Source organism: Mustelus asterias, chromosome 9 (assembly GCF_964213995.1).
Source record: "Mustelus asterias chromosome 9, sMusAst1.hap1.1, whole genome shotgun sequence".
NCBI classification, from domain to species: Eukaryota; Metazoa; Chordata; class Chondrichthyes; order Carcharhiniformes; family Triakidae; genus Mustelus; species Mustelus asterias.
Window position 1 is genome coordinate 87,683,553 of NC_135809.1, and position 27,342 is coordinate 87,710,894.

General features: G+C 46.0%; 1 protein-coding gene across 10 annotated transcripts in view; it reads right to left on the bottom strand.

The window, feature by feature from the left end:
* Window positions 1–27,342, bottom strand: part of LOC144498795 (protein phosphatase 1 regulatory subunit 12A-like) — a 191,654-nt gene that overhangs the window by 46,173 nt on the left and 118,139 nt on the right. For 6 of the 10 annotated variants that reach the window (XR_013498754.1, XM_078220474.1, XM_078220479.1 and 3 more), the window contains exons 9-13: window positions 24,787–24,890; window positions 18,956–19,072; window positions 16,117–16,329; window positions 9,437–9,522; window positions 6,551–6,754 (exon numbers count right to left, since the gene is read on the bottom strand). Coding sequence is in view for 9 of the 10 variants with exons in the window: in XM_078220474.1 (XP_078076600.1) it covers window positions 6,551–6,754; window positions 9,437–9,522; window positions 16,117–16,329; window positions 18,956–19,072; window positions 24,787–24,890 (724 nt within the window). In the remaining variant the exon portion in view is untranslated. The remainder of the gene's footprint in view (window positions 1–6,550; window positions 6,755–9,436; window positions 9,523–16,116; window positions 16,330–18,955; window positions 19,073–24,786; window positions 24,891–27,342) is intronic. The other 4 variants (XM_078220480.1, XM_078220477.1, XM_078220476.1 and 1 more) reach the window with 2 other exon arrangements.

Genomic DNA, 27,342 nt, shown 5'->3' on the forward strand with positions numbered 1-27,342 from the left:
GGGAAGTCAAATCCTGAGAAAGGACAGCAGGTTTGTGCACTCCACAGGAAGGCTGCCATTCCTCTCAGGAAGACACCTCACAATTCCTGGTAATCTGCTGGAGCACAGATTGTGGGGCTGCTGCGAGAGCTTTCAATCTTCTTTGAGCACCGGCATCCACAGTCAGAAAGGCAGCAGATTGAGCCGGCCTAGCAACAAGCCAAACCTGTGCACCTTCAGACTGAGATTCCACTCCGGCACTCAGAGGCTGTCTGGCTTCTGCTTGTGCTGTAATGGAGGCAGAAACATCAGTCCACATGTGTTCTCATGGCGATGGCTCACACGTCCATGCTGGAAAGATTGGTGCCAGAATCTAACATGATCCTTCACAGTAGTAGTGGCTGTCAGATTTAAAAACCCGCTGTGAGATGCGGCTGTGAGCCTTGCAGCATTGCTAAGCGTGTGAGGGTGAGGTGAAGCTGTGAATGTGAGGTATCAGTCATGGCTGCCAGAGGTTACTGGATCGAGAGTGGAAAAGGTCTGGTGAACAGAGCCATGTCTGAGACTAATGACTAAGTCGTAAGGACATGGCATTTGAGGACTAGTGGCTGAGCAGTTGTTTAAACAATTAAACTTTATCCTGCACTTTGTCTAAATTGTCAGGCCTCGGCTGCCTGCATCGATGGAAATGGCTCTGTGCTCCCACTGCCTTTGCAAAGGCTACCTGAAGAAATTCTTGCACCTTGTGGATAGAGAACCTCTCTCTTTTTGTCCAACTCCTGCACCAAGACTACCAGTGCTGTGTCAGAGCATCTCAAAGGCCACCTCTGCCCTACTGCACTACCTTCCTGCAGGTCAGGCTGTCTTCACCAATCACTTCCAACATCAACTGTAACCAGAATGCTCCTTCCCCTTTAAGAGGTGTAGGCTAGCTTTAAATGGTGCTAGATTTGCGCAAACTGGATCCCCTGCTGTCTGCATCCATCACTGACGGGGTTATAGCAAGTACCACTTAAGGGTAGGAGCCCTCACAACATTTAAGAAGCATTTATAATGAACACTTGAAATGCCATTGCATACATGTTTACGGATCAAGTGCTGGAAAATGGAATTAGAATAGAAAGGTGTTTGATGGCCGACGCGGACATGATGGGCCAAAGGGCCTCTTTCTATGCTGTAAAACTCTATCAGTAACCAGGCAGCACAAAGTTTGCATGCAACGGGAAATGGTGCAGATTAATCGCAGATTGTGGACCCTGGCCTATTTTGAGGGCAACCAAATTTCACCCTCCAAGGACTCTAGAGCTTGGAGGTGCCATCTTTAGAAAAGAACTAGTAAATGTTCTGACACAAGTTCACAGTAGTTATGCTAATCTGTTTACTGGTACGATTTGGCCCGGTGTATAGTATTCTCTGTTTTTGTTTCAGATTTCCAGCGTGTGCATTTTTTTTCCTTTTCAAAGGATTTTTTTCCTTTGATTTTGAAAGATATTACTGCAATTGGCATCAGTACAAAGGAACCATTCATCGCCCTCATACATAAAGCTTTCCCTTTTATCATTAAACGAACAAGATTTTCTGCTCATGTCTTTTAAGGCACATTTTGGAATATTATGGGCTTGGGTTCTGGTTTAAAGGAACACACTATGATAAAGGCCAACTGACTATGGCAATGGTATTGGATGTTTATCTGGAAAAAAAATAGTTAAAATATTCAATTTAAAAAAACCTATTGGTAAAAATTATTTTAACAGGATCAGGATCATCTGGGAATATCAGAAAGCATGCATGTTTGTGGCAAGGATTGATAAAGTGCAAGGTTTCCAGATATGGAAAATTATTTTGTTGTCAGAACACGAGCAAGAACAGCACTGCATCATGGGTATTTGCAATTCAAAATCTTTGTAAGTGATAGAGGATTAGAGAATGCTGCAAAGGTAAAAACAAACGGCAGATCGTGTTCTTCAGGAACGCTCCCTTGTAAGAAAGTGTGTCAGTGAGTGCTTTCCTTTCTGTGCAAGTTTGTAGATTGACTTGGTTTAACAGAAGGTGTTTGAACTCCTTAGCTGGGTTAAAGGTGGTTGGGATTCTGCAAGAATGGCTCCTCAGTCTATGATGTGGGCCCACAGTATAATCTGTGGAACTAAGTAAACGTCGCAGCAGAATTCCTGAAGCATTCCTGTTGTGGTAAATCTGTGCCAGGAACAATAATCCATCAAATCCATTCCCCACATTTCAAGAGTGGGACGAGATGATAATGGGACAGGACACTGTCCCGGGATTGTATTTAGGACAGAACCCGGGATTGTATTTTATTGGGGAGAAACATAAGGAGCTGGAAGTGGGATCTCTGAGGGTCTCTTCAAGGGTGATTGTAGGAATTATTTCTCGCAGTTTAAACAAAAACAGTATATGTTCTCCTTGACCAGATCTTTGATTAAAAGTGCTATTACTACGTACAATGATGGTTTGCTTGTTTTTGTTCTCATTTTAGAATGTGAATACGCAAGGCAACTTGGCACGTTTCCATGCAAATACCATTTGAAGCGATGTCATACACTATAGATGTTTCTATAGAAGTCTACAAGGCTCAGCCACTATTCTCAGTGCCAGGGTAGAAGCTAGGCACCTCACAGCCACCTTGCACATGTACATGCAGCCCTTTTGAGAAGCAGCAACTAGTGAGGCACAGACTGAAGTCAGAAGGGACATGTGGTGGTGGCTGCTCAGGAATCCAGAGTCAGTCCAAGTGCTTCCTCAACTGCAGCCTTCACACAAACTCCATACACCAGCATATAAAAAACTGATTAGTGGAACATGATCACCTTCTGGAGTTGCTTGACAGTGAGTGCAAAGCTCTGCAAAGTCTGGTGGTGTTTACAGATTGCAGGGCAACTGGAAACACATCACCGTTCCTGGGTCAAAATCCTGGAACTCCCTCCCTAACGTCACTGTGGATGTACCTACAGCTCAGGGATTGCAGCAGCTCAGGGAGACAGCTCACCATCACCTTCACAAGGGCAAATAGGGACAGTCGATGAATGCTGACCTAGCCAGCAATGCCTACACCCCTCGAATGATTGCCTCATACAAGGGGTAAGTACCATGAATCACGGTCAGAGTCATCGCCTGGTTTAGTGTTGATTGTTGAAGCAGGTGGGAGAGCATTTTCTCAGATTTTCCCCCTCACAATTGGCCGTGGGTTTTTATCTTTTTTTTTACCTCTCCCAGCAGATGATATGTTTCGGTAAGGTTAGCCTCCAGTGAAAGTCCTCCTAAGCAGAGTTAGAGATCTTTAAGAATTGAACTGCTGCTTTAGATGCTGAACTGTACAGCAAGGACTCTAATCAGCTTCAAAACACTGGGGATCAGATGGAAGGAGCCATTACACTGGCTTTCCGGAACTCATTGCTACCCTCAAGTCTACCCTTCCACAGATCAGTGGTAATGCTGAGGCAATGCCTTGCAGTAATGATACGTCTGAGGCAAGCTCAGATAAGGCTGCTGCCTTTTAAGGCAATGCCACATCTGCCCAACTAACCGTCAATTCAAAGGACAGAAGATGATGTGCCATGAGGCAAACAGTAGTCGGGCAGCTGACCATCAGACATGGTGGGAACATCGACAGCCCTACTTGTCACTTAGGAAAGGTATCACAGTACTCACTCAATCCCAAGCGCTTGCCATTAATACCAAGTGACCTCACTTAGTCTTCCCTTTCAAGAAACACATAAAAGATACACTAGGACAGTGCTAGAAACATCAAACATGTTAAGTACATAAATTGCATACGTAGGATGTTTATTTCCACTTTGTCCAGAGAATTTACTTCCGATAGTGTACAGTGGCAGCAGATCAAAAGATGCCCATAATGATGGCGTAGAAGACAATGTTGCTGAAAGTGTAGCGAATGCTGCACAAGAACAGAGTGTTAGTGAAAAGGACAGAATGGGTGCACTCTGATAAGCTACTGTACTAGTCTTGTAGATTATAATGGTGCAAACATCTTCTGATCACTGCCAGTGTCCTGAGCTCGTGTTAATTACAAGTGGGCCTCCTTCTCCCCCAAATTATATATATTCTGGAACAAGCAGCTGATTACAAAGGATGTCACAGGGCTGCAAGGCACCCCTTGATCAGTCAAGGCATATCAAGCATTACTGCAGGGTGTCCATAGTTTGCCTGGCAGATCCACAAGCTTCAGTATATCTGTGTTCATGTTTTGCCTGTGGCTCACACAAGGGTGTCAGTAGCCACGACTGAAGAGAACAGCCTTGGCCTCTGAACCTCTTTCCAGTCTGTTTTCTCCTTCAAATCAAAGATTTCCTTAAACAAAAATGGATTTTGACCATTGTCAAGGAAGTGGAAATTGACCACTTCCTTGACAATTGACCACTTCCTTGGTACAGCTGATCACTGACCACTTGACCAATGGAAGTAGAAGCCCTTCTGATTGGTGGAAGCCTTTGTATAGGGGCAAAGATGGCCCCATGGGTACTTTTGAGAAAATTCTGCCTCAAGGACTTCAATGGCCTCTGATTGTGCATTTACTCTCCCCTTGGGGAAATATAAGTGCGCTGAGTGCTGCCCATGGGACTGTGTTACACATGGGATAGCAGAGTCTCGGAAGCATGGTACAGGATGCAGGAGATCAGGGAACTGGGGCTATGCTAAACAATAAAGAATTGAGAGCTGGTAATAAAAAGGACAGAAGTTACTGGGCAGCTGTCCGAGCGCATCGCTCCTTCTGCAATCATCCACCATAAAACGCCAGGTACAATAGAGGCTAGATGCAGAGTAAAGCATGGTCGTTACTGGCACAAGTACTTCTAGATCAGGCAGAACCTGCTGCAAGAACAGTCAAACTCTTCCTTATTGCATCAAATTTTCCAGATCATACGGCCCCCACCCTAGCATCGTTGTCTCAATTTATTGAACTCCCAAAGTTGGTTACTAGCCACTGGGAGCTCTGTGTAATTGATCCTGAGTTCATAAAGGTGATGGAGTAAGATCTGCAGGAATATCAGTGCAACCAGGGGCATTCCGGGGATCACATTCTCCCAGATCACAACCACACTCCCCTTTCCGGTGGATGATCTGATGTCTGTGTCTGTACCATGTCACATAAAACCTTCAACCAGGTTGTTCAGGGTGAGTCTGTTTTCTGCAGTCTTCCCTCATTGCGTCTCCATACACTATTCTGCTTCAACATGAACTTGACTGGTAAGGGGATCAAAGGTTAAAGGGAAAAGGCAGGAGAATGGGGTTGAAAACTTATCGACCATGATTGAATGGCAGAGCAGAATCGATGGGCCGAATGGCCTAATTCTGCTCGGCAGAATGGTTCTGGGCAGCACGGTGGCACAGTGGTTAGCACTGCTGCTTCACAGCTCCAGGGGCCTGGGTTCGATTCCCGGCTTGGGTCACTGTCTGTGTGGAGTTTGCACATTCTCCTCCTGTCTGCGTGGGTTTCCTCCGGGTGCTCCGGTTTGCTCCCACAGTCCAAAGATGTGCGGGTTAGGTTGATTGGCCATGCTAAAAAATTGCCCCTTAGTGTCCTGGGATGCGTAGATTAGAGGGATTAGCCGGTAAAATATGTAGGGATATGGGGGTATGGCCTGGGTGGGATTGTGGTCGGTGCAGACTCGATGGGCCAAATGGCCTCTTTCTGTACTGTCGGGTTTCTATGATTCTATATCTTGTGATCTTATGAACTGCACAGGATTATCTGACTTTATCACAGTGAGAAAATGTCAATTTTTATTGCTCCATGGCACTGTTTACTGGAGCAGTCATCCAGAACTAGGACTGTCCTCAGAGGAAGCTCTTCCTCAAATTCCATTGTGCAGTCACACAAAACTTCATCAAGAAGCCCAATGTCACCCCATAGTTTGAGCAATATGGTGCAAGCATATTTTCAGTGCACTGGACTATTATCTCCAGTACATTCCACTACAGTTTTGTGTTGTAGCTGTTATACACTAAAGAAAGGACTTGCATTATACTTTATTAAGGACATGCCAAAGTGCCCACGTGCAATGGACAGGTAGTGCCACCACTGGAAGCAGACACAGGGCGGGATTTTCCAGCCGCGCTTGCACCTAAACCGGAAAATCCCGCCCAAGGTCGACGGACCTTTCCATGGTCCACCCTTCGCCCGCTACGATTACGATGGCGGGCGGAGTGGGAAAATTCACCCCACAGTATCTAATTTTCAAAATCCCAAATATAGTATGGTGCCAGATAGCCAGTTACTCTGTTTTATTTAGTGGTATTGTTGAAGGGAGGAATATCAGCCAGGCCTCAACAATCCACAATTACTTCCTGCGAATTCAACATGGGAACCAAGCCAGCCTCAATGAGTGAGAACAGTTTGCTGTACCCAGAGACACAGGGAACAGTAGATAGAAATGTCACAAGAATCAAACAGAGGGAAAGATGAAACATACTGACAGAAACGACACCAACTCCAGAATTCGATCTCCTTTAAAGAATTCCGACAGGAAATGGAAGCCCATCCTCAGGATGTTACCAAAGCAACTAAAGAGTTCTCTATACCCTGGTCACAAACCTCTTGGGATAACCTGCCACTGCTGCAGTGGAGATGCTACTTGGAGTCGTGTTATTCAAGTCTTTATCCTTTTTGCTGCTCTCCAGCTCCATCTGTCTGCGTGTGTAGGACGAGCCCCGGGTCAGGCTGGTCAGTGGATTGCCAGTGTCATCCTCTCGCTGCCGTGTGTAAGAGGCACTGCGAGCTAACGGGACGGCGGAGTCACTGCTTGGAAAAACAAGGATCACAAATAGCAAAAGGTAGGCAATGACATCCAATTTAGCCACACTTCTTAAACATTTCCATTTTAAAGCTGGAGTAGTGAGGACATTTCCACCACAAGAAATTGTTTCAGGAGAAACATAGAAAATAGAAGCAGGTGTAGGCCATTCGGCCCTTCGAGACTGCTCTGCTATTCATTTTGATCATGGCTGATTATCGAATTCAATATCCTGATCCCCTCTTCCCCCCATAGCCCTTTAGCCCCAAGACATAAATCTAATTTCTTCCTGAAATCAGACAACGTTTTGGCCTCAACTACATTCTATGATAGTGAATTCCACACATTCACCACCCTCTGCATGAAGAAATTTCTCCTCACCTCAGTTCGAAAAGGTTTACCCCTCATCCTCAAATGATGACCCCTAGATCTTGGACTCCCCCGCCATTGGGAACATTCTTTCTGAATCTACCCTGCCTAACCCTGTTAGAATTTTATAAGTTTCTATGAGATCCCCTTTCACTCTTCTGAATTCCAGTGAATATAATCCTAACCGACTTAGTCTCTCTTCATATGACAGACCTGCCATCCCAGGAATCACCCTGGTGAACCTTCGCTGTACTCCCTCTATAGCAAGGACATCCTCCCTCAGATAAGGACACCAAAACTGCACACAATACTTCAAATGTGGCCTCATCAACGCCCTGTACAATTGCAGCAAAACGTCCCTATACCAAATCTCAAAACTTCTCGCTATGAGGACCATACAAAGTATTTTAAAGGATGCAGACACACTAAACCCCAGGAACTATTTGAACATTACCATGACCTCCGCAACACTCAAAGTCAGAAGAGTGAATGTGAGAGCTCTGACGAAGGGTCAACTAGACTCGAAACATTGGCTCTATTCTCTCCCCACAGATGCTGCCAGACCTGCTGAGATTTTCCACCATTTTCTGCTTTTGTTTCAGATTCCAACATCCGCAGTATTTTGCTTTTATCTGAGAGATATGCTGCCTTGAAAGCACCGCAGTGAAGGTTCACTGGCTGGTAGCCTTCCTGAGATGAGAATGTTGCCCTATGATGGGAGGCTGAGTAAATTGGGTGATGCTCTCTCGAGTTTAGAAGAATGAGAGGTGATCTCATGGAAAAGTACAAGGTTCTGCGGGGTTTAACAGGCTAGATGCTGAGAGGATGTTTTCCCCCTGACTGGACAGTCTAGCATTAGGGGGCATAGTCTCTGGATAAGGGATTGTAAATCTGGAATTCTCTACCCCAGAGGGCAATGGATGTTCAGTCACTAAGTATATTCAAAGCTGAGATCAGTCAATTTTTGGCCTCTGGGGAAATCAAGGGAGATGGGCATCAGGTGGGAAAGTAGAATCCAGGTCAAAGTTCAGCCATGATCCCAGTGAATGGCAGAGCAAGCTCGAGAACAATTTGGCCTACTCTTGTTCATATTACTATATTCCTTAATTCCCGAAAGTCAGTTCTCACTCAGAGTCCCAAACTATGCACTTTCCATCTGTAATGATCGAGAGAGAGAATTAGGGTTGATTTTCCTCTTTCTTATCTGAAATGATCGAAAATCAATTGTGGCACTCCACCGCCAGCCTTGTCAAAGAACTTCCAACTCAACACAGAATCTAATTTGGGACTGTCTGCTCTGCATGCCTTAGTACCACGCTGACAGAACGATTACGTATTCATTCAAATGTTTTCATCTATGGGTCATTGCTCCCAACAGCCTCGATCAACCATGAGAGGGTCCACTGGCTTCAACCCTTATTCTTGCAAGCTACCAGAACCTTCAAACTTAGGTCTTTTCCAACATCGACATAATCAGATTTATGATTACCCCAGGAAGTACAAATTTACAATGCTCGAGTGACACTTTTTAACCCAAATAGTTAAATAATGAGCCTAAATAGATATCCCACCCATCATTGGTTTCCTCGTAATACATAACCTAGTCTCTCATTCCCATTTTCATAGATCCTCCCCAGTTATAATGGGACAACTCAACCTAGTGCTTTAAACCTTGGTCTTCCTATCGGGGAGAAAGGGAGTCATACAGAATCATTGAATCATTCGGTGCAGAAGGATACCATTCGGTCCATCGAGTCTGTACCGACCACAATCCCACCCAGACCCTATCTCCATAACCCCATGCATTTACCCTAGCTAAGTCCCCCTAACACTAAGGGGCAATTTAGCATGGCCAATCCACCTAACCCGCACATCTTTGGACTGTGGGAGGAAACCAGGGCACCTGGAGGAAACCCAGCAGGGGGAGAATGTGCCACACAGACAGTGACCCAAGCCAGGAATTGAACCCGGGTCCCTGGCGCTGTGAGGCAGCAATGCTAGCCACTGTGGCACAGCTATGTAGTGGCTGTGGCTACTGCTGCCCATTCTTCAAAGCAATTGGCTTCCGGCAGCTTTTTATTGTCCTCGATTGCTTGTGTTGTCAAAGCACATTTTGGTAATGTATGGGCTGCAGGATGAAACCATACTCTATACTGACTCTGAATCCAAATTTTCTGAGCCCACTGTTTTCATGGTGCTAATATGATTGAAAGATCATTATGTGGATATCTACATTGAGCAGTTGGCTAACCAGCCTTTCAGAGAATAATCGATGATTGCCAGCTTAATGAACTGGCTGCCTCAGCTTATCTGCCCACCTCGGTTTGTCTTCATTGGTATCTCCGATGGTGAAGAGCTTCCTTGTCGGAGTGGGTGGCACACGGGCTAGTCGGGGTTCCTTCTCCTGGAAGACACAGAATCAAAGGATGAACTCAAAACCAACATTATCTGCACTGAAAATGAGAGCAACAAAACAATCCCAATTAGGGACAGAGCACCACGTACAAGGCACGCTAGATAAAGGAAGCTTCTCTCCTGTACATTGTGCTCCGAGGTGTCACACACTACAGGGTAAATGTGCTTCAATGCTTCTCCATTAAACATCCGTGTGTCACACATTCGTGGTGTGTTGATGCAGAGTAAAGCCCCTGCTGTCTCCCAGTGAAGTGCTTCCAAGTCACAGCTAGCAGGCATTACAAGCAGTGTGAAACTGCTTCGATGTTGCCTCATTGAGCGTAATTTAATCAGAGCTCTTTCGAAATGGATTGTCTAGTACTTGCATGTATGGTACAAAACAGGCTAAATATAGAGTTATTTTCTTTTTACACTCTCTCATAAAACTGGGCAAGGTAAGGAATGGTTTTGATCTAATTTAAATGTCCTTCTAGACCAGGCTTGTCTAAGTATAATCCGTGACCCAGATGTGGCCCACAAAATCGCGGCACCAGCTTTCAAAATGGCAGCTAAACAGAGGCTTGAATCGCAGGTTCGGCAGAGAGATCCTCCTGCAACCACGGACCATTTCTCTCACTGTTTGCTGCTGTTCGGGGCCGGGGGGAGGGGGGGGGGGGGGGGGAGCGCGATGGGGGGGAGGGAGCGCGAGGGGGGGAGGGAGCGCGAGGGGGGGAGGGAGCGCGAGGGGGGGAGGGAGCGCGAGGGGGGGAGGGAGCGCGAGGGGGGGAGGGAGCGCGAGGGGGGGAGGGAGCGCGAGGGGGGGAGGGAGCGCGAGGGGGGGAGGGAGCGCGAGGGGGGAGGGAGCGCGAGGGGGGGAGGGAGCGCGAGGGGGGGAGGGAGCGCGAGGGGGGGAGGGAGCGCGAGGGGGGGAGGGAGCGCGAGGGGGGGAGGGAACGCGAGGGGGGAGGGAACGCGAGGGGGGAGGGAGCGCGAGGGGGGGAGGGAGCGCGAGGGGGGGAGGGAGCGCGAGGGGGGAGGGAGCGCGAGGGGGGAGGGAGCGCGAGGGGGGGAGGGAGCGCGAGGGGGGGAGGGAGCGCGAGGGGGGGAGGGAGCGCGAGGGGTGGAGGGAGCGCGAGGGGGGGAGGGAGCGCGAGGGGGGGAGGGAGCGCGAGGGGGGGAGGGAGCGCGAGGGGGGAGGGAGCGTGAGGGGGGGAGGGAGCGCGAGGGGGGGAGGGAGCGCGAGGGGGGGTGGGAGCGCGAGGGGGGGAGGGAGCGCGAGGGGGGAGGGAGGGCGAGGGGGGGAGGGAGGGCGAGGGGGGCGGGAGCGCGGGGGGGGGAGGGAGCGCGGGGGGGGGGAGGGAGCGCGGGGGGGGGGGGGAGGGAGCGCGGGGGGGGGAGGGAGCGCGCGGGGGGGGAGGGAGCGAGCGCGGGGGGGGAGGGAGCGCGGGGGGGGGGGGAGGGAGCGCGGGGGGGGGGGGAGGGAGCGCAGGGGGGGGGGAGGGAGCGCAGGGGGGGGGCGGTGGGGGCAGATGGACCGCAAGGTGGGAGGGAGCACGAGGGGGAATACTTTTAGCATCAATGAACTGAACAGTGGAATTCATTCTGTACTGCCGATCAAGCATTGCCAGGGTTAGCTGTCCAGGGGAGGTGTTAGCCCAGTGCACTGACACTGGACTGGATGAATTTTCCCAAGACCCAGGGTACTGGGGGAAGGTGAAATTTGAATTCAATAAAACCTCTGGATTTCAAAGTCTAACGATTATCAGTTGTTCACTAATATCCTTTTGGGAAGGAAATGTGCCACCCTTACCCGGTCTGGCCTACAAGTAACTCTTAAACACTCTCTGAAATGACCTGCCAAACCACTCAGTTCAAAGGAAATACTGATAGGCAACAAATGCTGGACCAGCCAGCGACATCCACATCCCACGAACGAAAAGAAAAAAAAGTTTGGGTACACATGAAATATTAACATTTCTTTTAACAGCAATTTACTGGCCGGAATTTTATCGCCCCAGGAATCGGAGTGGGCAAGGGACGGACAATGGGAAAGTCTGTTGATCTCGGGTGGGATTTTACGGTTTACGGTTTCCAGAGGCTATAAAATCCCACCTAGTAACTTTTTTTTAAAACCTCGATACAGAATAACTCACCTACTCTGACCTCCCAGCACTCCTGAGTCAAGTACAACTGATGTGGGGATGCCGGTGTTGAACTGGGGTGGGCACAGTAAGAAGTCTCACAACACCAGATTGAAGTCCAACAGGTTTATTTGGAATCACGAGTTTCGGAGCGCTGCTCCTTCATCAGGGTGAGTGGCTTCTACTCGTCTGATGAAGGAGCAGCGCTCCGAAAGCTCATGATTCCAAGTACAATTGAGTAACTGCAGCGGGAAGTTTCCTCTACATTGCTTTATGCAGAATGTTACTAACAGCATGGGGTACTTCACATTTTCCCACCAATTATTGTGTCATGTTCGAGTTGGATACAGACTGAAACTCCATGAAGCACTCCCAAGTCAGGTAAACAAAGGATTGGAACAGAGTGATGATCTTTCAAGACTACATCATCGAACACTCCCAGACCATGTATAGCACGTATCCATCTGCAGCAGAAAGCTTCATATACAGTGCATTTAAAGTACTTTCACACCATGTACAGCATAGGCACAAAGTAACATTCCTTTACAGTATCTTAAGTTTAGCATGGGTTAGAGGGGGAAGTGCCCACTATAATGATCTACACTGTCACAACAATTAGTAAGAAGTTTAACAACACCAGGTTAAAGTCCAACAGGTTTATTTGGTAGCAAAGGCCACACAAGCTTTCGAGGCTCTGAGCCCCTTCTTCAGGTGAGTGGGAATTCTGTTCACAAACAGAACTTATAAGACACAGACTCAATTTACATGAATAATGGTTGGAATGCGAATACTTACAACTAATCCAGTCTTTAAGAAACAAAACAATGGGAGTGGAGAGAGCATCAAGACAGGCTAAAAAGATGTGTATTGTCAATACACATCTTTTCAGCCTGTCTTGATGCTCTCTCCACTCCCATTGTTTTGTTTCTTAAAGACTGGATTAGTTGTAAGTATTCGCATTCCAACCATTATTCATGTAAATTGAGTCTGTGTCTTATAAGTTCTGTTTGTGAACAGAATTCCCACTCACCTGAAGAAGGGGCTCAGAGCCTCGAAAGCTTGTGTGGCTTTTGCTACCAAATAAACCTGTTGGACTTTAACCTGGTGTTGTTAAACTTCTTACTGTGTTTACCCCAGTCCAACGCCGGCATCTCCACATCACAACAATTAGTCCCAGCTCAGGTCCTGTACAGGTCACATCTAGCACTCCCAGGTCACATACAACATGTTACATGTACAGTAAAAGCTTCTTTGCATTATTTTTCCAAACACACAGGTAAAGTGCAGCACAAGTTACACACAAGACCATTCCACTTTAGTGTCAGTTAGGTGAGTATAACACAGCTTAAATCCAGAGTAAAGAAAATGCTGCATGCTACCTCAGCAAGTCAGGTAGCATCTGTGGAGAAAGAAACAGCGAGTATTTCAGATCAAAGTGCATTAGCACTTTCATTAATTTAATGTCAGTGCTCAGAGGGAGGAGGCAGCCTCACACTCCTACACACAGAGAGAGGGCTCTCCAAGGTTCCTCCGGTCTAAATACATCCCTGAGGGGATTGTCCACATCGCAAGTGCCCCTAAGGAACCAGTTGACAAGCCCAATCTCACTCAGACCAGAGAATGGCGAGTGAAAACATTAGCCCCTTCTTTCCACAGATGCTGCCTGAACACCCGAGTGTTTCCAGCATTTTCTGCTTTTAATTCAGATCTGCAGTGTTGTAGTTTTGTGAAGCTCATTCCACACCCTCCCATCGAGCGGTTCCAAATCAGACAGGCTGACTGGATACAAAATTAAATTCATTTTAAACAGCCTCATGAATCACTTTCAGATAAAATCCAACACAGATTATCGGCAGAATAAAGCTCCCTCTATGCTCTACCAAACAGTATCTGAATAGCTACAATAAAGATTAGATATTAAGTAAAACTTCATCCACAATGCCACAAACACACCAAGCTCAGTTATGACGCAGCTTACATGCACAGGAGTACCTTTTCCACACACTCCCACTCAGGCAACCTGAGGCGAGGTACAGTACAGTTCGGCTGCAGAATAAAGCTTCTTTCACAGTAGCCACAAAAAACTCCTAGGCAAGATACACCACAGATTATGCACAGGTTCTTCAAAACTGTTCACTGAGCTTTCGCAGTACAAATGGAAGACACAACATAATTCCTTCAACACTGGCCATGAAGCATCTCCAAGTACATACAGCAGTATGCTGAGCAAAAGCCCCTTTAGTCTGTTCCATTAGCTATACTCTAGTCAGGTACAGCATGGGTTAAATGGAAAGTAAAGCTCCCATCATGTCGTACAAAGAAGAACTTCCAAGTCAGGTATAGTGTAGGCTGGATGCTGAGAACAGCAACCTCTACGCTATCCCACAAAGCACTCGCAGCACATTAGGGATTAGACTGAGTTCCTTCAACACATTCCCATCAAACAACCTCCGGTGAGGTAAAGTATGTGGACGAGATAAAAGATAAAGTTCCCTTTAAATCATTCTATGAAAATCTCCCAGGGTATAACAGACTTTAGAACTAAAAATTCATCTACACTGCTGTGCCAAGTGTCTCCAGTAAAGATACAGTAATTAGAGGGAGAGCTATGCTCCATCAGTGCTGTTCCATGAAGAACTCCAAGATGAGGTACAGCACAGGCTCGTTGCAAAGATCCATTGGCAATGCCCAATCAATGCTCACAGGCAAGGTGTAGCTTAAGTTAGCAGCTCAAGTAATCTTTATCTACGCTGTTCCATTAGGTTCTCCCAGAACAAATAGAGCAGGGTTTTGATGCACAGTTAACCACGCCATACTTTCTCATCAAAAACACCTGGTTTAAGTAAGCCAGAGGTTCAGTGCAGAATTAATTCATTTCTATAAAATTCAATGGACTACATTCAAAAGATAAAGCAAATCACAATATATTATGTCTTTTTCACAAGTGTAACATTTTCACTTTCTACACTCGCCATTCTCTGGCCTGAGTGAGATTGAGATTGTTAACTGGTTCCTTAGGGACATTTGCAATGTGGACAATCCCCACAGGGATGTATTTAGACTGTAGGAACCTTAGATAACCATCTGTGTGTGTGTAGGAGTGTAAGGCTGTCTCCTCCCTCGAAGCACCGATATTTGCCTGTACCCCTACTTCCTGTGAAAGGGGAAGTATCTGGCTCCCTTTGTATGCCCTGTTTCTACCTCCCTTCCCTATCTCACTCCCTCTTACACAGACAGAGATAAGCACACAGACTGGCCTCTGCCCTCTCCGAGTACGTGCTCTCTTTTTCTGTGGGAGCCTCTGTTCTTTCTCTCATGTGGGAAGACAAAGCTAGCCTTTGCTCTTTGTCTCTACATTACAGAGCAACTGATTTCTGTTAACTCTCACTGTGAGGGAGCGGCTGCCCTCTGCACTCTCAGGGAGTGGCTGACTTTTGTGCTTGCTCTGCTCAGCTAGTTTCTCACTTTAGGTGGGGGAAACTTGAACTCTGAGCACATGATTTCTCCCTCCATATAGAAGGGTTTGGCCTCTTTTCTCTTTCTCAGAGGGGGAATTAGTGCTCAGTGTGCTGAGTAAAATGATGCTTGGTCCAGCAACAATAGCAATGCTACAACTGGCTTCAGTGCTCTGGCTTGTGGGAGGGGTAAAGGAGGTTATCTCTCTGGTCTCTGTATCTGATCATTACCCAGAGGCCTGTCCTGATGGTAGAAGGCACAGAGAAGAAGCAGCATCGATGGAATCGCACTGCAGCAATAATCAAAGAGCTTTAATGTGTAGAAAGCAGCCATTTATGGGAGGCAGTGGCCTAGTGGTACTATCGTTAGACTATTAATCCAGAAACTCAGCTAATGTTCTGGGGACCTGGGTTTGGCCCATGGCGGAATTTGAATTCAATAAAATAAAATCTGGAATTAAGAAGCTGCTGAAGACCATGAAACCGTTGTCAATTGTCGGAAAAATCCATCTGGTTCATTAATGGCCTTTAGGGAAGGAAATCTGCAATCCTTACCTGGGCTGGCCCATATGTGACTCCAGAGCCACAGCAGGGTGGTTGGCTCTCAATTGCCCTCCAAGGGCAACTAGGGATGGGCAATAAATGCAGGCCAGCCAGCGATACCCATGTCCCACAAATGAATAATAAAAAAAAATTTGGCCCATCAGAGTTGTGTCAGCTCTCTGAAAGAACAAACTAGTTCCACACTTCTACTCTCTCCTCACAGCATCATCAAATGTTACCTTTTCAAATATATTCCATTTCTTTTTGAAAGTTTTGCTTCCACCATCTTTTCAGGCCATGCACTCCAGATTGTAACAACTCACTGCATGAAAAAAACTCCCAACTGGCTCTTTTACCGTTAAGTTTATGCCAGGCCAATATAAAACCCAGTGAGGAACTGACCAAGAACAGGACAGACTGAATCCTTCCTCTCAACCAATGGTCGCAAACATTCCTCGCGCTTACCTTCTCCTTGGATTCTGCCAGAGTCAGTCTGGGACTCGAGGCTGACCGGATGATGCCAATCTCTTTTCCCTTCTGCTCCTCCTGTGGTGGTTGCAAGTTGTTGAGGGCTCCATAGCTGCCAGTTTTGCGAAGGGCAGTGCGCCACGCAGCAGGGGACTGCTGCTCCTTCTTCTCCTCATCTTGGGCAGCCGTTTTGGCCGCAGAGCCTGTAAACTGGGTGCACAAGGGAGACAGTTTATTGAGTGAAGGGAGCTGCCGGTTATAAACTACCTCAGGCCAAAGGACCGACCAAGGGAAGCAGGAAACAAACTGCTGAAGCACAGACAGAAAATAAAAGAGGCCAATAGGAGGGGGCTTACCTCCCAGTGACATCATGGTGCAGGAGAGACTAAGTTGCCTCTGATAACAGCTGTGGGAGGTGTTTTTACAGCCCACCCTGCCTTCTAACATCAGGAGTGGGAGGAACTTACCACTGCATCACTCAAGGTAGTGGCTCCTTTCCCACAGAGAAAGTATGTTTGCCTCCCTTAGTCTGTCTCCTGTCACCCTGCCCTCACCAAACTATCTCAGGGCCAATGGAAGCAAATGCAGCCTGGTCGACCAGAAGCACAGCCAAATGAAAAGAAAAGCTGGAAGAGATAGGAGGGTCTTACCTTCAGCCTGGCATCAGAGGTAGCGCTGGTCTAACATTCACTGCCCCCTTCCAGTACAGCAGAAGTCAGAGAAAACGGCTCTTTGACATGTGGTAACTTCAAGAACTAACCCTCGGAAAGGTAAGCATTGGCAGCAGTCTGCAGCAGCCCTCCCAAACAAAAACACACTTTAAACCACAAAACACAGCACCAACTACATGGTGGAAGCTTTCCTCCTGGACACCATGGGCTGACAGCATTGTGACAAAATGAAGTTCTCTTGGAAGACATTCACCATTTTGTTCTCAGTGGTCGCCAGAGGAAGCCTTCCCCACTAATGAGCATTCACTCCTCAGAATCCTGCTTCGCCTGAACCATTCCGGGTATAGTAGCTACTTACTGCTGCTTTAAACGCAGAAGCAGCCGAGTCCCAGGGATGGTCCGGGTGAAAAATCTGCGCAAATGTCTGAGTACAGGAAGTATTTGAGCAACAACCACAAAGTAAGTTCACAGCAAGCAGGGGATGGAGAGGGAGCACACAGCCAGTTGGGGGACCCAAAAGGCATGTAAAAAGCAATGTTGTTAAATCTTGTGCATATTGACTACAGTAGAACAGTCAAAGACCGCAGCTACCCTTAGACTCAGACAGACTTTAAACGTTAGCTGGAAAGCTGCAGTTTCTTGTGGTTGTGGACAGCTTCCTGATCTTTGATATGTCTGCGTTTTGTTAACTTTCATGTGCCTGGATTGTTTCCACAGGTGGACCATTCGTGATTTGCCTCAGTGCTGCTCACAATGTTCATGACAGATTAGAGACATTTGGAATGGAATTATAGCTGCATAGGTTTGCTGAAGCCTTGGGGGGGATGGGGGGGGGGAGACATGGGAAAGAGTAGGAGCAAATAACCAAATGAAGGGCCAAATGCAGAGATATGGACAGTCTGTGAAGTTAGGCCCAAAAATGGCAATGTCTAAAGTGGATGTGTGTAAAATCATGAGACCTTGAAAGAAATATATGAGGGAGTATAGGATGCACAGTATTATTCCGCAGGACACCACAGAGGAGAGAGATTGTGGAGGCAGGAGGGATGGGTGTTCCAGTCTATAGCTTGTTGAACTTGCTATGCACAACAATAAAAAGTCATGATGTGGAGATTACAGCAGTAAAAAGAGCAGGCCTCGGGAACTAATAATAAACTTGTGCAAAGCACTGGCCTGGCCCCACCTGGAGTAGTCATTATTTTGGCTGCCACATTACAGCAGGGACATCTTAAATAGAAAGAATTGATATATTGGATTAGACTGAGAATGGAAAGATGACAGAAGTTGGAAATATCCACATTGGAGGAGAAAGTGGTTTGAAATGACTAATAAGAGATTCTAAGCTGTTCAGACAAACTGAAGCTTGAGAAGCTCTTTAGAAATCACTAATTTTACAACACAGGGACAGAAACTCATTCCTGAAATCAGGAAAGTGAACAGTTTAGATTTAACTACTTTACAAAGAGGATAGTGACAATATAAATCAGAGAAGGAGTGGAAGTGAATAGTGAGGGAAGAACTGGCACAGAAAGTGAGCTGAAGGCACGGGAGATTAAATTGTGTTTGGCAATTTCTGAATCTTGAGAGTAGCCAGATGACCTGTTATCATTCCGTCCATTTTTATGTTCCTATGTGACACAGTAGCCCCATATCCTCACAATACTTCTCAATCTATCTTAAAAAGGCAACCAGCGTGACATTAATAACTCATCTACCCCAGTATGCAATAATTAAGCAACAATTGCTTTCAATGAGGCCACATTCCCTCTTCTCAACAATCCAGGTCTTTTGAGGTGAAGGAAGCTGAGAGAGATGGAAAGGGGCAAAACACTCAAAGCCCAACATACCACCCATGAGAGTCAGACAGAGGTTGGGAGACGCAGAGTAATTCCCAGATCATGGATTTCAGGAATGTGTGGGATGTGGGAGATTATATGAATGAAAAAGACAGAAAATGCACAACAGATGAGCTTGTAGATTTCCAGAGTTTCTGGTGCTCTCATTGGGAAATCAGGCATCAATTTGCAGGAGCATATCAGCCTAAAATGCCAAAGGTTAAAAGAGAGAGCGAGAAAGAAAGAGAGAAATGCAAGACAAACCACAGATACATGCAGCAAACCAAAAACTCCACCGACATGGGAAACCTCAATGTGCAAGAAGCTCACCGCTGCTCTTTGACCTCTCTGGGGCACCAAGACGATGCCGGTTTTGCGCAGGCCCTGTCGCCATGACGTTGGGTCACTTGGCTGACAAAAAGGTAGGAAAGGAGTAATGAAGTCAAACTGCAGTCAGAGGGAGAGCAAAAGGAGAGAAAGAGAAAGGCAGGTGAGGCATGGATGAGAGTAAAAGAGTGAGGGGCAGTAAGGAAGGCAAGAAAGGACACAGAGGAAGACCACATCCTCATTCTGCCGGTAACAATATATCTTAACATAATATCTTGATCAATTCAATCCCCAAAACACACCATGTGAGATGATAAATTTAACATTGTGAACCCGTGTAGTCCTTCACCAGACATTAAATATATCAGGGAGCAGTTATCAGTGGAACAAAAACTGGTGAAAATTTGATTCCTTTTACATAAGCTAATGTCTTATTCTTCTTTTCATCAACAATTATTACAAGTTCTAGGAACTTGCTCCCATTTCTAATTGGGGGACTTCTGCTGGATATTGGGAGACGAGAGACAGGGGAGCAGAGAGGGGGCAGGGTCCCATGCCCCAGGTGAGGAAGGTGGGCGGGGGTTGGTGGGTGGGGGTCTTGGCTCATAGAAGCACAAAAGGTGTATTAAAAAAATTTGTTCATGGGATGTGGGCCAACATTTATTACCCATCCCGAGGGCAATAATAGTCAGCCACATTGCTGTGGATCTGGAGTCACAAATAGGCCAGACTGGGTAAGGACGGCAGATTTCCTTCCCTAAAGGACGTTAGTGAACCAGATGGGATTTTAGGACAATCGACAATGGTTTCATGGTCATCATCACACTGTTTAATTCTGGACTTTTAAAAGTAGAATTCAAATCTCACCATTTGCCAAGGTGGGTTTTGAACTCAGGTCCCCAGAGCATTACCCTCAGTCTCTGGATCACTAGTCCAGCGACAGTAACACTGCGCTACTGCTCTTCATATCAGTATAACACCCTGATCTTCACACTATTCAACTTCAAAACCTTCACAACTGTAAACAAAGCTGCATCACTTTCACTGGTATACAATAAATACAGGGTCTCTTGCAACAGATAAAGCACATCATCACGCTTAAATAAAAAATTACTTTATACTCACAAAAGGGGGAAAATAAACTTTCCATACTAGTCACAATGCAGCACACGTGAGAAGCCCCTGCAGGAATTTCTGCAACATATTTGTGCTCCAGAGAAAACTAAATAGAGCATCAAATGCAACAGTGAACAGTGCAGTTTTTTTTCCAACAGCAATGTTTGCAAGTTATCCTACAGCAGGGCACTCCCAGTAAAGAATCCGTGTAAAACTGCTTGCAAGAGGGGAAAAAAGACCTGCATCTGTCACTGAAGATGACTTGGCCACGTCGCTGGGACTAGGAAAGAATGCAGCTTCTTGAATGTTCAGTAGAATTTGCCAACCTTCACACAAAACAACGCAGCATCCCATGCAACAGAAAACAACACCACAGAGTTCACACCAGAAAACAATGCAACACCCTTGTGTTGAAGCAATTCAGCACATCTCACCAGAGGAAGTAATGCAGCCGAATTCATCCTATAGTACAAAAACAGTGCCGCTGACAGGAATGAACAGACCATTCCTCACAGCAAACAATGCACTAGCACTTGCACAGGACAAACTGAGCTCATCTTGAGAGGAAATCATCCAACATTCCATTGGGACAATCGTGCAGAAGCAATCGGACAAGGGCAGCATTTCAAGCCAGAAACTCTACAGCAACAATGCAGGAAAATTTAATGCAACAACCGACAAAAAGAACACAATGCGGCATTCATTGTGACAGCCAAGCTTGTCACGTTTTGGAATTTATTTTTTGGATGGAAAGGATTTTGGAATGCATTTTCTTGAAATGAATGCATTTAGATTGAAGTGAGTCAAACAATTATTCAGCTTGTAGCTAAGTCAAGGCAGGTGAGCCAAACTATTAAAGTTCCATTCCCTCTGGGAAAACAAAGGTGGCTTTTTCTCTGAGTTCTTAATGCTATGCCCCTATTAATCTGAACACAACAAGGGTCAATTCATAAGATGGCATGGTGAATATCTGCTCTTTGAGACAAGGGGGAGCAGGCTTGTTTCACAGCCTGGTGATCCAAGCCTTGAACATGAGGAGGAATGAAAGGACATGTGGTCAGTCAATGCCACAGTATGCGGTCAGTCAGTTCCAAGGCACGCGGTCAGTCAGTTCCAACAAAGATTCATGACACAGCTGTTGGGCAGAGTTGAAAACAGAGCATTCAGCGAGTCGATTTTTACCACCAGCGAAAGGGTAAATTAAGAGTGAGCATTCTGCTCATTTGGGAGTGCTGACACATGATTGTTGTTTCATAATTTAAAGGAAGCATAGTAGTACTTAACAAAGTTGAAAAACGCTGTCCAGTTTGAGCTACTGTACCTTTAAGAAATGTATTTTAATCATGTTTCTCTGCAGAATGTTTTAGCAGTTCCTGGCATTTGTTGTCTGTAGCTAGTGTCCTTTATAGTTACTGAAGCAGTATAATTGATATCCTGTTAGTTTTAATCTGAACTAATGCAGTGTTCTGTTGTTTCATTGTTCCCCTGGGATCGCAGAGTAGAGCTTGATTGGGGGTTATTGACAGGTCAGGTCATCTGGCTGAGGACAGCTATGCTTTTCAGACAGAATTCCAGCTTAGTTTCCAAATCAGAAGCTGCTTGGAGCTGAGAGAAACAGCAATGTTTTCCCCCCTCTCTGGGGTTGGAGTTTTTGCTGTCTAAGTGTTGTTGTTTAGAAGCTGCTTTTGAGCTAAGGGAGAGCAGTCTCTCTCTTTTCCCTTCTCTGAAGACTGGAGACTGTAAGCTGCTTTGAGGATACATCCTTCTCTGAAAACTGCTGGCTTGGATTTCTGTCCCGAGGTGTTACAAAGCTGGAAATCCAGCATCACGTGAGGATATTTGTGTTTGTGCTAACTAGAAAGGGTGTATGCCTGTGGAATCTTGCTTTAACTTAGAACAACAGAGGTAGTTAAGAGTCATACTGTGTCATGTTTAAGTCTTGTAATTGGAAAAGTTATGCTAATTCTTTTTGTTATATCCTAACAGTGCTCTTAAATAAACTTTGTTTGATAAAAGCTTCCTCGTGGATCACTTGAATCGTACCTGGAGTGAAACACCTTATGCTCACCAATGCCAAAATCAAATGTAAAACCTAGGATCTAGGCTAACTTCATAAAATACTTTGGAGTCTCAGACTGGGGTCTTAACACAGTCCAGTGTATTCGGCAAGGTGAACTAGCTTTTTGATTTCACTGTGTTTCAGAGTGCTCATCAGTCTCAGCTACCAGCGGGCTGGAGAAGCACATATAAGTACTTGCAAAGATTACAAAGGGATTCATATATTACATCCTTAAGTTATGCCATTGCATTAATTGAAAATTGGGCAGCACAGACAAACTACTGAATACCACAGACAAAGAGGCCTGCAACAGTGACAAGGGACTGAGACTACATCAGGCAGATCAACAACAATGGATCGATACAATGCATCAGTTCTAAACTCTGATGGAGTTTCACTTGCGGCTAGAATTAATGCAGCAACCCAAACAGGAAATTAAACAGCACAATAAAACAGACAAGAAACAAGGGAACTTTTCGACAGGAAACAAGCATCGTCTGAAATCCCAAATAACGCAGCATCGGTTGCAATAGGAATCAATGCAGCATCTGCATGCTGCATCCCACAGGAGATAAAAACAGGCCTCACACAAAACAATGAGCAACCTAAAATGGAAATATTGCAGCAGTCCCCCATAAGTGGAAACCATGCGGGGTATTACAATGAAACAATGCAGAGCATCTCGCAGTAATAAAGTGTGAGCTCCATCATAGCAAGAAACAATGCCTTGTAAGAGGAAACAATGTCTCGCTCTCATCACAAGAATTTACACACATTGCAGCATGACATTTAACATGAAACAATGCAATGTCATGACATAAGGGAACAATTATGCCCTTTTCAACAACAAGACAACACCGGAGAGAGGGCGACATTCAAAAACAAAATCAGATCAGCGCAGCACACCTCACCACAAAAAAACAATGGCTGGGAATTTCCTCAGGAAAGTTCCGAGGACAGGCGAAAAGCAACTCTAAAGAAATTCTTGGCCGATGAGTCATCTCTCACAGGACAGAGTGGACTATCCCCTTAGCACAACAAGACTGAGGCAGCTTCCAAAATGAAACACTGCAGCACATCTCATGGGAAGAGGCAACATTGTCCTACAGAATGAAACAATGCAGCACTGATTGCAGCAGGAAGGTTTGCAGCATTCCTTGCCAATACTTACCTGCAGCATCCTGCACAATGGATAAATCACAGCATCCCTCACCGCCAATGCAAAGAGACTAGGCAGTGTCCCTCACAACAAGAATCGCTGCAACGTCGACGCATCAGGAAGTAATTCTTGCAAAAGGAGTTATCCCTCAGAAACATTCGCTTAGTCGTACAAAACTTGAATATTGCTGAAAAGGAACATGTTGCTGAAGTTTTTCCGTCTTACTCTCACCAGGACAAACACAAGAATGCCAAATTTCAAACGATCACAATACTCCATGCCACAGGAGGAAAGAGATACTGAGTAGCTGGCAAAACAAAAGGACGTGCGCTTACCACACACACAACTGACTTGCGTCGTGAATGAAATTTAGTGCCTGTGTGATGACAGCACCCAGGTCGTACATCCCAATGATTTGCTGGGGCAGAGACAGAGCACAGACTGGATTTCGTCAGGTGGAGTGGACATCTGACGAAGGGGCAGCGCTCCGAAAGCTAGTGGCGTTTGCTACCAAATAAACCTGTTGGACTTTAACCTGGTGTTGTTAGACTCCTTACTGTATTCCACAATTAGACAGCACTTGCTGAATAATCCTGAGTACACTAACAGCTACACTAACAACCAATTTAAGATAATCAGCCAAGTTTATTTATGCTTGCCAGAAGCAAGCTCCCTGCAAGCAAAAGGAATGCATTCTTTGAATTACCCGGAAATATGAGGAACCTATAGTACACCCGTTGCTTTCTCTATGACAACACTTTGGCCAATTAAATCGACTTGCCAAACAGTCAGCACCCCTTTTCTGCTGTGGTATTTGAAATTTGGCATTCTTGCATTTGTTCTGATGAGTGCAAGATGAAAAGTTTTGGCAATATGTCTCTCTTTTCAGCAATGTTCATATCCCTTGGAAGTGCAAGCAATGCAACATCTCTCACAAATTATACAGGCACTCACTGAACATGAAACCGTGTTACATCCTTCGCAAAAAGGGACAATGCAGCACAGCTCTCATGAAACAATGTAGTTTCTTGCAATTTATAGCAGCCCACACAATAAGAAGCAGAATGCACCCCTTGCATTAAGAAGCAGTGGGGCATACCTCAAAGGAAACTGCAGTGCCACAACAAGCAGTGCAGTATTTCTTGTAATGAAATGCAGCTTCTCACACAAGGGGAACATTGCACGATCCAACCAAACAGGTAACAGTGTAGCTCCCCTCAACCAGAAACAGTGCAGTATCCATTGCAGCAAGTAACTTCAGAGCATTATTTCCAGCGCAGGTAAGTAACATTCCTCACAGGAAGATCAGAGGAATTCTAGAATTCCTGTTTAATCTTTAATTGAAAAAAACCCATCAAATGTCAAGCAAGGAACAGACAAGCCAGTTTCAATCCCACCAGATCCTGGCTCCATTCAGGTAAACAAAACATTGGATCAGGAGATGGTGCGCAAGAAGCCAAACTTAAATTCCAATCACTTTTCCATCTCAATGTAACGTACCCTCTTGTTGGTTCCACTGGATGCAGCAGAGGTTGAAAGGTTGGAGTCAGTCATGCTCAGTTTGGTGCTGAGGTTATTCATGTCGAGTCGGGCTTTTGTTTTCTCTGTCAAACCAAAAGATGATAGAAACAGTCAACAACTGAGAGTCAGAGTGAGGTAAGTTTAAGTTTCTCCTTTGCAGCCCAAACAAAAGTATCAAGTTATTTATCACTGGAGCCCCTTAGGAGTGACTGGCTCCATCACTCAATAACATCCGCAATATAGGAGCAACACATTCATTGCATGTTCATATTTTGCATCTAAAATTATCATGTACTCAATGGCAGTGTTTCCACTATGTGTGTTTTTTTAAGGACCGTTACCATGCAGTGCTGCACTATCCCAAAGCAGTGGATTATCCCCAGTCATCAAAGTCGAGGCCTACATTTGTATAATTTGTGCAGAATCCAGTGCCTTCAGCCATTTCTTATTACATGGAGTGAACCGACTTGGCTGAAGACTGGCATCTGTGATGCTGGGGAACCCCGGAGATGGCCGAAATGGATCATCCACTCGGCACTTCTGGCTGAAGATTTTTGCCAGTGTTTCAGCCTTATCTTTTGCACTGCTGTGCTGGGCTCCTCCATTATTGAGGGTGGGATGTTTGTGGAGCCTTGTCCTCCAGTGAGTTGTTTAATTCTCCACCATCATTCAAGGCTGAATGTGACAGGACTGCAGAGCTTAGATCTGATCCGTTTGTTGTGGAATCACTTTGCTCTGCCTATTACTTGCTGCTTGTGCTGTTTGGCACACAAGTAGTCCTGTGTTGTAACTTTACCAGGTTGACACCATATTTTTAGGTATGCCTGGTGCTGCTCCTGGCATGCCCTCCTGCACTCTTCATTGGACCAGGCTTGATCCCCAGGCTTGGTGGTAATGCGAGAGGGGATATTCCAGGCCATAAGTTACAGATTGTGGTTGTACACAATCCTGCTGCTGCTGATGGCCTACAGCGCTTCATGGATATCCAGTTGCTCAATCTGTTCGAAGTATTTCTCATTTAGCATGGTGGTAGCCACACAACATGGTATCCTCAAAGTGAAGACAGAACTTTGTCTCCACAAGGACTGTGTGGTGGTCACTCCTGCTGATACTGTCATGGATAGATGCATGTGGCAGGTGGGTTGTTAAGGATGAGTATGTTTTTCCCTCTTGTTGGTTCTCTCACCACCTGCAGCAGACAGAGTCTAGCAGCTATGTCCTATATAGCCCGGTTCGGTCTGTGGTGGCACTACATCACCCCTTGCTGATGGCCATTGAAGCTTCCCACCCAGAGTACCTTCTGTGCCCCTGCTACTCTCAATGCTTCCTCCAAGTTTCTTCAACATGGAGGAGTTCTGATTCATCAGCTGAGGGGGAATGGTATGTGGTAATCAGTAGGGGGTTTCCTTGTCCATGTTTGACTGGTGTCATGAGGCTTCATGGGGTCCAGAGTCAATGTTGAGGACTCCCAAGACAACTCAGTGGGACAGGACATACCCAGGAATGGTGATGGTGGTATCTGGGACATTATTTCTAAGGTTGATTCCATGAGTATGACTATGTCAGGTTGTTGCTCAGTCAGTAAGAAGACTTTGCTGGGTCGACAGGGCCAAGTTTGCCATTGTTGTTTCTGAAGCCTTGGTCAATGTCGGGTGGTATTAACTTTCTAGCGGCCATTTCAGAGGGCATTTAAGAATCAAACACATTGATGTGGACTTGGAGTCACATGTCGGCCAGGTAAGGATGGCAAGTTTTCTTACCTAAAGAACATTAATGAACCAGATGGGTTTCTACGACAATCATTTCAAAGTCATCCTTAGACTTTTAATTCCAGATTTTAATTTCACCATCTGCTGTTGTGGGATTCAAACCCAGGTCCCAGAGCATTACCCTGGGTCTCTGGAGTACTAGTCTAATGGGCAGTACAGTGGCACAGTGGTTAGCACTGCTGCCTCACAGCTCTAGGGACCTGGGTTCGATTCCCGGCTTGGGTCAATGTCTGTGTCGAGTTTGCACATTCTCCCTGTGTCTGCGTGGGTTTCCTCTGGATGCTCCAGTTTCCTCCCACAGTCGAAAGACATGCGGGTTAGGTTGATTGGCCATGCTAAATTGCCCTTAGTGTCCCGGGATGTGTAGGTTCGAGAGATTAGTGAGTAAATGTGTGGGGTTATAGGGGATAGGGCCTGGGGTGGGATTTTTGTTGGTGCAGACTTGATGGGCCGAATGGCCTCTTTCTGCACTGTAGGGTTTCTATGATTCAATACCACTTTGCTACAGCCTCCCTGTAGTCTCAGGAAAAGGGGTAAGCAATTTTGGACTGAGATGAGGAGAAATTTCATATCTTTAGAATTCTCCACCCCAGAGGGTTGTGGATGCTCAGTCTATGAATATATGCAACCCAAAAAATAGGGGGGGTGGACCACACAGCCCATTAAGCTAACTCTACCATTCAATACGATCATGGCTAATCTTGGGCTTCAACTCCATTTTCCTGCCTACTCCCAATGTCCCTTAATTCCTCGAGGGACTGAAATC